The 13,755-nt window shown below is 46.5% G+C and overlaps 1 protein-coding gene and 1 pseudogene across 3 annotated transcripts in view; both read right to left on the bottom strand.

Annotated features, from left to right (window-relative positions):
- Positions 1-12,283, bottom strand: part of LOC311578879 (ras GTPase-activating protein-binding protein 1-like) — a 45,873-nt pseudogene extending 33,590 nt beyond the window's left edge. Inside the window, exons 1-2 of the transcript XR_014783677.1 lie at positions 12,162-12,283; positions 5,837-5,897 (exon numbers count right to left, since the gene is read on the bottom strand). The product of XR_014783677.1 is annotated as a ras GTPase-activating protein-binding protein 1-like (transcript). The remainder of the gene's footprint in view (positions 1-5,836; positions 5,898-12,161) is intronic.
- The window catches only part of ANO6 (anoctamin 6), a 172,963-nt gene extending 160,668 nt beyond the window's left edge, over positions 1-12,295 (bottom strand). Inside the window, exon 1 of one of the 2 annotated variants that reach the window (XM_084748943.1) lies at positions 12,162-12,295. In XM_084748943.1, coding sequence (XP_084605069.1) covers positions 12,162-12,234 — 73 coding nt within the window. In that variant the 5' untranslated portion in view covers positions 12,235-12,295. The remainder of the gene's footprint in view (positions 1-12,161) is intronic. The other variant, XM_084748942.1, reaches the window with a different exon arrangement.
- Between the last annotated feature and the right edge of the window lie 1,460 nt (positions 12,296-13,755).

A 13,755-nucleotide genomic window follows, 5' to 3' on the forward strand; every position in this document is an offset into this window, starting at 1 on the left:
TCCCCACGGCAGCTGGAGCTGGAAGCAGAGGTTCGCACTCTCGCCAGATGAACACTTGAGCCTTCTCTCCCCGGCCCTGCTTTTCGAAGATGTGCTCCTCTCTAAGCTCCTGTTATTTTTAGAGTCATGAAAATAACAACTGCACTGCCAGCCATGCCCCAGTGAAAGCCCTCCCCTCCCCTGGAGAGTGCTGGGGTACACCCAAGATCTCCTCCCATTGTGCCACCCTGGTGTGCTCTGCTTTTTCAACCTTTAAGTACAACTTGGCACACTCAGTTGATGCATCTGCTCCACCCCGCCATGTTGCCCGCGTGCTGCAGTAGGTAGGTAGGGGCCACTTGTCTTACCTGGTGCTCATTTCCCAGTGCCAAATGCCATACCTAGCCGTGGGCGCCATTTAACACTATTTCATAGGTTCCTTATGCCTCTACCTTCCTCTTCCCCTCTCTCTCTCTCTCTCTCTCTCTCTCTCTCTCTCTTTCTCCACCCCAATCCCTTCCAACACCCCAACACCAGTAGGAGAGAAAGAAGGTAGAAGGAAGAGGGCACGCACACCTCCTTAAACTTAGTTCTTGCTGGTCCGGGTCAGTTGGGTTCCTTGGGGCAAGTCCAATCTTCATTTCAGGATATCTCCAACTTCTCGTCAAATGCATCAACAGCAGCCATGAGGAGCCTCCCGTCTCCTGGTTCAGGCTTTTATTCCCTCTCCAGAGTCCTTAGAATTAAACTATCTGCAGCTGGCAAAGGCCACGCCCCCTCGGAGAGCCCACCTGATGCAAACAGCTTGCTGCTGTGGACAATCTGAATCAGCCCCATAACCCACACCTGGGATTAAATCCAAACCATGTGTAGGTAACATAACTGCGTTTTTAAAGACACCGAAACTTTCCCCTACACCTAGCACACAGAAAGCACTGCCTGACCTTTTGGTAAATGAGCAGGATCCTGTGTGAGTTTGGTTTTTATGTACCATGTCTAGACTACAAACTCCACTGAAAATGGGCTGTCGCTACTTGCCTCTTTATCCTAAGACCTCAGAGCATGCAGCCAATGGGAGGGTTTCCGTGAAAATCTACTGAACTAATACAAGAGTAAGGTGAGACCACTGTAGTGCACTAGCATAAATGGTGTCTCTATGGATACGATTTAAAAGAAAAAAAAATAAAACAAAACAAAGAGGTCTGATTTGCAACAGGGCTCATCGCTAGCAATCCAGGCAGAGTTCAAAGGAACTCTTCTGGTCAAGTAAGTTAGTTGACACTATCTATGATTGAACTCTTCAAAATAAGCCCGTGGAGTAGGAAAGGAGCCAGAAGCCGCAGCTTAGGCACCCGTAACGCCCAGGAAAACCATGATTGCCATATTGCCACGAAGCCTTTGGTGTTTGCTTACCCTGGGCATGATGAAAGGCTTGTCTGCAAGTGTTCGCATCTCCTCTGTGATTTGTAGGCTGCAATGAGCCTGTTATAGATGCCTGTACCCAGTGGTCACTAAATACTATTTACATTAAAATGGAAGCCGGGAAACATGAGAGGCCCTCGTGGCAGAGGCTGGACTCCAACCGTGGTGACTTGAGGGGTGGAATTAGGCTTACTCGAGAAGTCTCATCTATTAAAGGGGTAAGTGCCAAGCAGGCAACCTTAAACTCCCCTCCCCTCCTCCTTGCACTTTGCTCTCCCTGACCCCAACAGGATGCAATGGGTTGGCTTTCAACTTTTGTCCGGTGCTTCTGGAGGGGGCAGCCTGCAGTCCAGCTCCAACAACTAGACACAGAGCAAAGCGCCCCCAGCGTCTCAGTACACAAAATGAGAAAGCCCTGTCTCCTAAACCTAGCCTGCAAATGATACAGTGATACAGCGCTTTCTCTTTTGTTACCATTAAATTCAAAAGAATTAAAGCGACAAGGGCAATAAGACAAAGGGAATTCATGCCCTCTGCTTCATCTATTTGTCTTGTATTTATTTGTGTCTTTTTACTGGCTTTGTTTAATTTCCAAACTTTTTAACACCATCCAATGAACAGATCTCACAGGCAATTAAACACTTTTGGACTTTTCCCTTTTAAATTCACCTACTATTAGAATACGTAAAAAACGGTGGGAACTTCATTTCCTGACTTGGTGCAACTGTGCCAACAGCTCATACTCTGTATGGTGCTCGGAGCTTTGCTCAGAGTAGCATCTTTGTGCAGTGGGCAGCAGCCAACGCAGACTCATAGCTGGTCCAAGTACTGAGAACAAGCACACCAAGTACTCAGCCTCGGATAGAATATCTGTATCAGTGCCCTCATCTCAGGCTCAGGAGGCATCAAGGAAGAGTGGGTGGAAAGAATGTACCGTGGAGGTGGGGACACGTGAGGAGGAATGTTGCTGACAACACAGCCGTTACGTCATCAACTTACAGTTATGGTGGCCCGCACAAGACCTGCTAAGGATCAAGTCATCGAAAATTCTAGTGTGGATGGGGAGGGGCCCACAAAGCCCACGCCAGGAGCGAGAGCTGTCATTTTTCCTTAGGAGTATGGTGACCGATCAGTTGCCCACGCTCTAGTAGATGACCCTATACAGTCAGCACTAACTGGCCTCAGCAGGTTATGTAATGGGGGTGGGGAGGACCATAGAAAGGGAACGTGAGTTTAAAGGCGGACATGTGTGGTGGTTCCTGGGGAAGTTGGAGGGGGTAAGTGTGGAGTACAATCAAAACACATTTTGGATGGCTGTCTAGTCTTATTTCTTGCAGATTTTTAGAATAAAGGCTACCAAAGTATAGCATCTGTCATAGTGACCTTGCACTATGTCCTTGTATCTTTCTTATTAAAATTGCAACACGTTGATCCAACCACGCTATGAAATGCATCTACTACTGCAAAATCTTACTTGAATCTAAGCCCCAGTCATGTACATTTCTTTATATTTTAGTTGTTTTATAATGACTATGATTGACTGGCCTATTGGACCGAGAACCATCCACTGTGCTGTATATATTAATCCTCTAACTGGCATGCCCTGGGGCCAGTCACTATCCAAAGACATACCTTTCCAGTGCTATGTCAGCTCTCCTGGGAGTCAGTATCTTTCTCTTCATCAGAAACTATGCATTAAGGCCCCGTGCTGCTCACTAGGGCCACAGGCCTCAAGACAGTAACAGTAAGAGATGAGAAATACAGAGCGACAGTGGGATGTGGAAGTGGAAGTCGCTGGCTTAGAGAAAAGGAACAAACTCCTACAGAACAAGCAGGAGGTAACCCTGGGTTAAGACAGCCGGAAAACAGCTACACAAAGCATTGGCAACATCAGCGTACACTTGTGGAGGGCTCAGTTCAGCGGGCACCAGAAGCCTGCACTCCTAACACCCTGCACGTCACAGCCCCACTTTGCAGAGGGAAAGCCACGTTGCTCATTTGAGGCCATACAAGCTGGTGAGTGTCTGAGCCAGACTGTGAACTTGCATGCTCTCCATCCTCTGCGTAGAGCCAGGCTAAGCCATCTGAAGAAGTGGGGGGTGGGGGTGGGGGGGGGCAGGGCAGACAGTGATAGACTCTAAAAAAAACGATGAACAAGTGAAAAGGCCAAGCAGCTGACATAAGAGGAAAAAGCAAAGAAACAACCAACCAAGCCAGGAATCGCTTCTGCGTCACACGCGGCCAACGTATAGACCCCAGGCCAGCACAGGGCTACTGGTCTGCATCACACAGAGCCAAAGCATGGCAGGATGTCAGTCCACACCACCGGCCAAATAAAATTGGGGCTATCACTAAACAGGTGGCAGAAATAACCTCTCCACGTGGGGACGTCATCCTTTCCTTTTCATCTGCAGAGTAAGTCCCTGCAGGGGAAAAACTCAGGGACCCCCTCCAATCCAGACCTTTGGCTAGCCTGGTCTACACCTCTCAGGATTTGGAAGGGAGGGGGATTCCTCTAGTCCAGAGCCTGGTCCCTCCTCCCCTCCAGATCCACAGCGACTCCCAAGGCAACCTGACCGCCCTGGGAGACTGCGCAGAGAGGAAAATGTAGCTGAGACAGTCAAGACCCAGAGAACCTTGAATTCTCCAAGACATTCGGAGACAGGAAGACTGCAATGGACGCTCTCCATGTGCACACTGGTAGAAAACTCCAAGGCCGAGTGAGTGTTAAGATTAAAAGCAAGCGTTTTAAACATCAGGCTGCCAGTCTCTCCTCTCGGGAGCTTCCCAACTGGCTGCCCTCTGTAGAAAAGTGTATTTCCAGCAGGGTCATGCAGAGCGGTTCAGTAACAATCTCACCAGTTAACATCTTCCTCTTGGCACATTCAAAGAGCTAATTTATAATAAAAAGCTAGTCAGTGTCTAAGTTAGGGTTTTATTGCTGTGAAGAGACACCATGAGACCACGGCTACTTTCATTAAAGAAAACATTTAATTGGGGCTGCTTACAGGTTCAGAGGTTTAATCCACTACCCTCATGGTGGGAAGGAAGGGGGCAAGCAGGCAGACATGGTGCTGGAGAAGGGAGTGGAGAGTCCTACCTCCAAATCAGCAGGCAGCAGGAAGAGAGAGTGAGACTTTGGGTCTGGTTTGACAGCCTGTACCCAGTGTCGCACTTCCTCTGACAAGGCCACACCCACTCCAAGGAGGCCACACCCCCTAACAGTGCCACTCCCTATGGGCCTTGGGGGGGGGGTGGATTTTCATTCAAACAACTACAATCACCTACTTGAATGACTCCTTCCTCACTTACTATCCAGGTAGGGGCACACTTCCAAAACTGTATGACAGCATGATACGTGTTGCAGAGACCATTGACGGGGCTACAACCTCCACATTTCCTTCCACCACGTATTAAGGAACCTACCATGCATTAACTCATACAGTCTTTAGCTAAGGTTCCCCTAAAAAAGACTTACTGTTCACGCTTCCTGCTGAAACATTCCCGGTGAAAACATTATCAGCCTTACTGAAAATATAGGGGGGTGGGGGGAAGCACAGTAATCGTCTCTGCAGAAATGGTTGGCTGTTACTCCTTAGCTCTCACTTTTAAACACACGGGGCTGCAGAATAGCCACCATCATGACTGCCCTCTGACAGTCCTGGGTGTATAACAACATGCAACAGAGACAGGCACCTGTGGTTCAGAGGAAATCGTCTCCTGGTGTCAGAGGTTAAGAGTAGCAGTTCCCATGACTGCCTTAAAAAAAAAAAAAAAAGGAATTAGCTACAATGGTGACTTTGTGACAAGAGACTATAGCTGTGTGTGTGTGTGTGTGTGTGTGTGTGTGTGTGTGAGAGAGAGAGAGAGAGAGAGAGAGAGAGAGAGAGAGAGAGAGAGAGAGAGAGAGATTTCTTCCCAGGTCTAAAAACATCACCCTACATTCTCCTGGCAACCTCATAGGGCTGAATAGACAGGCTCTGACAGGTAAGAAACTGGCCTCAGGAGACAGGCTTTAGGTGAATACATTGCATGCTAGCTGATACAAACTCAGGCGTCACTCAGTCACTCAAGACTGTTTTTTCTCCTTCCACTCAGCAATGATGGTAGCAAGTATCTCTGTGGGAGTCTCTTTTCATCCATAAAATTTCAGTCCTCTATTAGAATTGTTTGAAGCCGGGTATGGTGGTGCACACCTTTAATCTCAGCACTCGGGAGGCAGAGGCAGGTGGATCTTTGTGAGTTCGAGGCCAGCCTGGCCTACAAAGGGAATCCAGGACAGTCAAGGCTACACAGAGAAACACTGTCTTAAAACACTAAATAATAATAATAATAATAATAATAATAATAATAATAATAATAATAATAATAATAAAAAGAAAGAAAGAAAGAAAGAAAAGAAAAGAAAAAAAGAAAAAGAAAAGAAAAAAATTACCTGTGGCCCAAAGAAAGCAAAAAGTTCTTTAAAATCTAATTTCTTTCTTCTTAAACAGCATCTAAAAGCAATAAACTTATACGTGTTTCTTTACATATTACTGAGAAATAATACTGGCTTTTCTTTTCCTTTTTTCAGAAATATTGGACTGTGTTTTACACACTCAGAACTTGTTTCATAAGTAACAGAAAGAAATAAGATGATTCAAAAGAATGCAACTATTTCAAATCATTACGTAAATGAAAGTGAAACCTTAAAAACAACAGGGTCCTAGTTGTTTTTAAAATAAAGTACTATTTTTTTCTTTTAAATAATGTTTATCAATAAGCAGCACAAACCAGAAAAAAAAATTTAAGAAAGTATCTACTGATGGTGCTACAAGAAAACCTCAGTCATCATTTTGAGCATGCAAAGCCAAATATTATTTTTTTTCAAATATCTAGTTAAAGTATTTGGAGAGATCATAAAATTTCAATTATGTAAACAGAGTCTTGGTTTCTACAACACAAACTTTACAAATAAGCCTTTAATTTGCATGGTTGTAAAACTTGTAAAAGAACATCTATTATTGATGACTTTGACCCAAGAGTAAAGTTCTGTCCAAGTTAAAAGAAATATTATAGAAAAGACAACTTTAAAAGATCAATGCTTCCCAATCTTAAGTTATTTATATTTTAAAAGGATGTGGCAAATTGTAGCATTCCCATGCCCTAGAATAAACGTATTTAAATATAAAAGCAACATCTGGGTTCCAAGAAAGAATATATTTTCCTTTATTTGTCTTTTTGGCTGCTGAATAACTTCTTGTAGCAAGATCAATCAATTGGTATTCAGAAATGTAGCCAGGGCACCCATAAATACAGAGGCAGAGAAAGCTACCATTAACCCTTCAGCATGCCCCTCTCTGTGCATGTTCCACAGGGTGCGAACGGTATCTGCACTGCTCTCTGGCCCACATCCAAAATCCTCTACCTTTGACATACTCATCTTATACTCTTCAAACTGGCTGTTTCTCAGGATGGATGCCAATTAATTTTAGCTGCAAAGCTGAAAAGACAAGGCTAGCCAACAGCAAAAAGGATCATAGTAAAGACACGGGCCAGGCGTGTCGCTCAGTGGTGGGGCACTCGCCCCGCATGCAAGAGGCTGGGCTTCCCGAATAATGGCAATATGACCGTAACACAACAATTCAGCTTCTACAATTCCCACATTCTCAGCCCAGAAGCCCATTGCCTTGGTAGAAGGTAATTAGAGGTGTCTCTTCCTTCTAAACCACGGCTGCTTTCAGGCAGATGCACGCCAGAATGCACTGTGTCTAAGGTGGATCGGGCAGTTTAAATCATGTGGCAACAAGACCTCAATCAACCCTGTAACAAATGTTTTTGCTAAACACCTACTATGAGAAAAGCAGCACGGCAGCACATAAAACATCACCCAGTGAGTCTACAGCTTGTGGTCAAGATGCACTGTTAACAGGAAAGGAAGTGTTAACTACAGGGCAACCCTTATCAACATACACACATGTCAATCTAGCCTGCTGCAAATGCCTCCTACAGAGCTCAGTACCATCCTTTTCCTTAGGCAAGTATCGTGCAGTTCTCACTAAGACTGTATTATCTCCCACAAATATGGTTAAAGCCTGGTCTCCAAGGGAAATGTCTGTAGGAGTGTTTGATCTAAATTTCTTGGCTTCTAAAGAGGGGCGGGGGGGGGGGGGATGAGGAACCAGCAGTATTTGCCCCTGTGGCAACCCTGCCCCCACACACTCTCTTCGAGTGCCTCTCTCAGAGCTCACTTGTCAATGCACAACAGTAGATTGCCGAAGAGTTGAGAGACTAGGGGACCTTTTGGAAAGCTGCTGTTTGACTTGAAAGTGAGAATGTGGACGGCTGTGGAACCGAGCAACACTAGACTGAAAGAGAAAAGGACTTTGATCACAGTTTGTTTTTAACCCTCATCCTTCTGTTTAAAACAATGTACACACAATGTCCCCCATCATCTGTCTTCTCCGCCCTCCCAGCGGACTCTGCCACCCACACCTGTCCACAGCAAATCAACAAAATCACATGCTTTCCCCTTGGAACCACTTCCGTACCAGGACTGCTCCTGGCACACCCCTTTGATAACATCGCTAGTAGTAATAGATTCCTTCAGGAAGCTGTGCAGCCAGCCAAGCAGAAAAATTAAGAGTATGTCCTCTTCAGATAGATAACGCCGAGGAGACTTCTACAAAGCCATAAACACCGCTAAGCCTTGTGTTAAATTGTTTCAAGAGTGAGTCACTCGGGTGTAGTGGCTCGTACCTGTAATCCCAACACACAAGAGGTAGAGGAAGGGAGGATCAGAAGTTCAGAGCTAGCCTCAGCTATGCACTGAGTTCAAAGACAGCTTGACTATTAAAGACTGTCTCCAAAATAGTAAAGTAAAAATAAGTAAATAAGTAATATATAAAATTATATATAGTATATATAAATAACATATAATATAATATCATATTACACATTATATAATAGACACACACACACACACACACACACACACACACGCACCATTCATTCTTTCAATAATGAACTCATTGGCTTCTACATAAGCTTCTAGGGGTAGGGTTAAAACTCAAAGTCAACTTGTATTTTTTAAAAAGGGTAATAAAGAGACATGATTTTTAAAAAAAATTATGAGTAGATTTATTTGCAATATTCTATATAATCTCTACAAGACTTAAGTGAACTCCACCCAGTACTAAGAAATTTACACACCAGTTGTAGAGTTAATCAAAGCAAAGAGTATAAAACACAAAGAAAAAGAAGAAGAAGAAGAAGAAGAAGGAGAAGGAGAAGGAGAAGGAGAAGGAGAAGGAGAAGGAGAAGGAGAAGGAGAAGAAGAAGAAGAAGGCGGCAGCTAAGGACAGACCCGAGAATCAAGGGATGTGAGAATGCACTGGGGGTTGGTCACGTAGGGGTCGAGTCATCAGCGCTATCTGGAGGAGTTCGTATCAGGCTTGGAAGGATGAAGCGTCACTAAGAAAGAGGGGAAGTGGGGCTGAAGGCAATGGGCTAAGCCAAAGCAGCCAAGAAAACTGTGACTTAACACACACCAACACCACACTGGGCAGTGCCCATCCTTCAAGATGGGGAGTCACACTAGGCATGGCAGCTAAAACCAGATGCTTAGAGGTGGTTCCCCCATCCTAAGCTCCGGGACACACTCTTAAATCCCCGGGACACTGCAGCCTCTTCTAAACCCAAGAAGGTTTACAGCATCATCTCCTACCTCCTGTACTTGCCAGCATCCGCCAGACTCAGACCAGATGGTCACATTTCTGGGGCTCCCAAGTTACCCATAGGCCAAGATCTTTAAGATGTATGGAGAATTCTTCACAGAATAGTTGTCCCCTGTCCTTCCAGCATGGTGCCGGGAGCTCTCTTGCCCGTTGTGCATCTGCACAGGCCAGACTTTGCACAGCCTAACCACCTCTTCTGGAAAGTTCCCTCTCAGGCCCTTCTCCCATCGTCCGTTTTGCGCATGCTTCAATAAAGCCACCCTCGATGAGGGACTTTTACAGTCTCAAGGGACCCTCATCCTGGGACAGGTGTGTCTCTAACACACAGCCTCCCGCACTTAGCGCAGAAAGGTTGCTCAACTAGTGTGGATGAGGCCTAACAGGCTAGGATTAGATTTGGGGGAGGTTAAACATGAAAAGGACTGAGGGAGCAGAGATTGTGTGAGCAGCTAAGTCAGAAAAGGGATGGCTGGACCATTACCTCACAGGGCCTCTGTCCACTTCCCAATTGACAAGACAATCAGTATGAGAAATCACATCAACTACCGAAATTTAAAAAAAAAAAAAAAAAAAGCAAAAAACCCAAGATGGTCAAACCAGAGCTTTTAACCACCTACCATCTAACCTAACTAGGAAGCCAAAACAACAGATCAACTATGAACATCAAACTGACCATCTGAACCCTGAGTTCTTCCTTATAGGTCCCATGTCTAGACCCACTTTCCCTTGGCAGAGTTTGAACATAGATACCACAAGAAAATAAAAGCTTAAAGTATACAAACTATTAGAGGAGTGGGAAGCACCCAAGAATCATATTAATCAAGAGCTTCTACATTCAGCCATGAAAGCTTTTGCTATCTTTTTTTTTTTTAAGAGGTAGAGGGTAGGACACAAGTGCCAATGCACAAACAAAAGTCAGAGTCTCTCCTTCCAACATGTGGGGCCCGGGGATTGAACTCAGGTCCTCGAGCTTGGTAGCAGATGCTTTTACTGGCTGAGCCATCTCACCTGTCTTGTTTCCATGACTTTTTAAATCAAGGAGTGATGCTGAATCACTGACCCAATTGATCACTGACTAATTAAAGGCAGGGAAGTTTGGAGACAAAGCTACCCAGTTACAGCCACCTCCACCAGGGCATTTCCTGCAACCGCTGCCTACCCAGGATTTCTGTGGATAACTGGTGAAATTCAGAGAGTAAGTTTCGCAAAAGCCACTGTGCCCTGTGGGTTCATTCATCAGGCATAATTTCCGGTGGTCGTGACTTAAGCAAATAAGGAAGACACCAAGGGACGTTCACCACAGTCAGTTCTGCATGTGGGTTCATTCCGAATAAGGAGGCCAGTCTGGCATCTACGTACCGAACAACAGCCTGAGTTAATTATTTATAAAGCCCTACAACCAGAAGGCGGCTCCCACAGGCTCCCAGAAGGCTGTAGGTGGGACATCTCTGAGATACTATCATCTAAGTTTAAAAAAAAAATTTTTTTTTTTTTACTTTCATAGCTTGCAATACGCATTAGATGACGTCAGGGGCTCATGTTGAAGCAATTTTCCTGCTCTGACTTATAAAGCTAAGAGAAGTTTAACAGAAAAGGTCAATACTGATTATGCTTTAAACTATTATAGAACCACCACTGAGTGACAAGTACTGAAGAAATAAGTTAACCAAGAGCTTTAACACTTGAGGCAGAGGTTTCAATGATTGTTCATTTCATCAATGCCTCCTCTCCCACTGATGGAAATTAGAATTATTTTGTGATAATCTGTAAACCACTATCAGACTGCTTCCCTAAGCGTTCACAGGCGTGGCAAAAAAAAAAAAGGCTCCTGATACAAAAATCACTGTACTCCACATTAAATTTGTAATTCAATAAAGGACAAGCAAAAATTGCCAGAACCTGCTTAAATATTTGCTACCTGACAAAGAAGGTTGTCTGCTGTCTACACTAAAGTACGAATCTAAATATGGGGGGGGAGGGGCACCGTAGGAGAAGGTAGAAGTAGCTAATTACATCCGCTGTCACTAAAAGCAAAGCCAGCCTACTACCAGGGGCCAAAGACAACCCATGATGCCTCATTAAGTAACACAGGCTAGACCAAATTAGATTTTCTTTCTAAACTGAAATCTGTTGGAGCCAAGTGTTTGCCCTCAGCGCCTCTTGCTTACCTCAACTTCTGTTCCGGCTTAACTCTCACGTAGTAGCTCATATGACTGACAGACAAGAATATTTTAAGAAACTAATTGTGCTAATTTGAATGTAACTTTTAAACGCTGCTCCCAGGGATGGTAATTTTATGTGATGGTCACTTACTATCCAGTCTCACTAACTGTAGCATCCTACATCTTTTACCCAGAGTGGCCAGGTGCAGAGCCTTAACTTGCTCACGTCTAGTAAACCAGAAACTTGTGCTGAACAGCGTGAGGCGCCAAGAAGGTTAACCTGTGCGCACTTTATTCTCTTGCTTAACAAGGAATACTATTCGCTCTTTCCAGAAAGACGAATGCCCGATAAACAGCTGTCGCGATGAAAGGTCACGCCTAAATCGTGGCCAACTTCATCTAGACCGGGGAAGTTACCAAATTCCTTTGATTTAAATGGTCTGTGAGTGAAACCTGAAAGGAAGGAAAAGCCACACCCAACTCCTAAATTTACTTTGTAAAGTGTTAGGAGGCCTTAAGAGGGAACTGCTTGACATCCAAGAGGCCTGGTGGCAATGAGCCACAGTCCTCCGCCCGGCGTCGCCCCGCGTTTCTGCCCCGCTCCCGCGGCTTCCAGCCCTTTTGTTTGTGTCTCTGCGGGGCCCGTGCGGGGCTGCGGGCGGGACCCGCGGGCGGCGCAGTCCGTGACCTCCGAGAAACCGGCTCAGGTGTCTCGTGGACCGGAGTGTAGGAACCCCCAAAACACTGCCCAGAACGGGCTCAGGAAAAATCCCGAAGTTGCTTCTGAGCAGCGGCTTCGGCGCAGAGAGGTCAGCCCCGGCCCGGATCCCCCCAGCCCAGCCCCGGATCCCAGCGCTTCGGATCCCCGCGATCGGGCACTCACCGATGTCTCCATCCTCATCGTCGTCCTCTTCCAGCTCCATGTTGAGCAGGACGTTCCTAGTCATCATCTGCATGTCTCCCCAAGACCTACGCTCGGTTCCTCTCGGCGCTGCTCGGCTCTGCTCGGCTCGGGCGGCAAGCTCCGCTCAGCCCTCTCAGCACAGCCCCGGGGCACTCCGCCGACGCTCAGCTTCACCAGCCACTGAGCCTGCGACTGAGCATGCCCAGAGAGAGGCCGCCACTCCCGCCCCAGATCAAACCGCCCCGGCTTCGGGGAGCCCGGAGGAAGTCGGGTGGGGGAGAGGGTGTGAGTAGCAGACGCTGGGTGCGCCCGGCCGCGCCTGCAGCACGCATTGCAGCCGCAGAGGCGGGCCAGCGCGGGGGTGCTCGCCAGGGCCCTTAAAACTATCCTATACAGAATGGCAAGAGGACAGAAAGGTGCCTGATGAGTGTGTGTATGTGTGTGTTAGGGAGGGGAGGAGAATCTACACGTGCGCACGGAGAACCCTCTGTCCGCGCCCGAGGGAGCACTCGCGGGGAGTGGTCGCGGGGTGCAGCGGTTGCAAATCAGACCTCAAAGACCGGACACTAGGCCAAACACGTCACGGCTACGTGTAAACTCTTTAATAGGGCAATGGGGGCGGAGGGGGGGGGAGGAAACTACGGCACCAGGAAGAACAAAGAGATGCAACGGGAAAATGAAGGCCGAGAGTGAAGGAATGCCTCCGTGACAACCCAAGGACGTTGGGGCGTAGGTACGAAGCGAGTTTGCTCCTAAAACGCAGGGAGGCAGATCTGCAGAGTCCTTGTGAACCGCTGCTGTCAAAAACGCTGGTGAAGAGCAGCTTCTAGGATGTTGCTCTCTCACTGCCTAACCTCTTGCTTCCTGAGCCTGTTCCTATTGTATCATCCAGCGCTGCTCAATGACACTAAAATGACTGTGTGTTTTAGTCTTTCATATACAAACTTTTCTTCCTCTTTTCCCTCTCAGATGCTGGGAATCCAGCCCAGCACCCCTGGCATGCCAATAGGGCACTCTACACCGACCTACACTTCCAACCCTCAAATGGTTATTTTTGGTGTTCTCCTGTGAAGGAAAAAACAAAAAACAAAACAAACAAACACTAGAATCAATATTAACCCACGAATTTAAGCGCGGATATGCACTAAAAGACAGTACAAATTAGGCTCCAGAAAACGACAAGGAAATACTATCCTTGCTTCTTAGGGCCTGGTTTTAATAAAGAAGACTAACATGAAAAGTAAGCGCAGAATTCTGGTGAAGAGAAGACTCTGAGGTGGGAGAGAGGGTGAAGGAGGAGGGAAGGGAGAAAGGGAGGGAGAGAGAGGGAGGGGGTGGGGGACACAAACGACCAGTAATGCCATCCATGTGTCCCATGACCTATAATAGTAGTTAGGCCCTGCAATCCCAGCACTCCAGAGGCCAAAGAAGGGGATTCTGAAGCAAGACAGTCTTCCGAAGGGGGGGGGGGGGGGAAGAGAGAATGCCTTCACTGAACTCTCAGTTCCAGAGGCCTCTGGGTGACAGGAGCAGAGTCTGCGTTCTTCCTTCAGTAGAAACTTACATGGCGCTT

The sequence above is a fragment of the Acomys minous genome, assembly GCF_964271855.1.
Source record: "Acomys minous genome assembly, chromosome: 12".
Lineage (NCBI taxonomy): Eukaryota > Metazoa > Chordata > Mammalia > Rodentia > Muridae > Acomys > Acomys minous.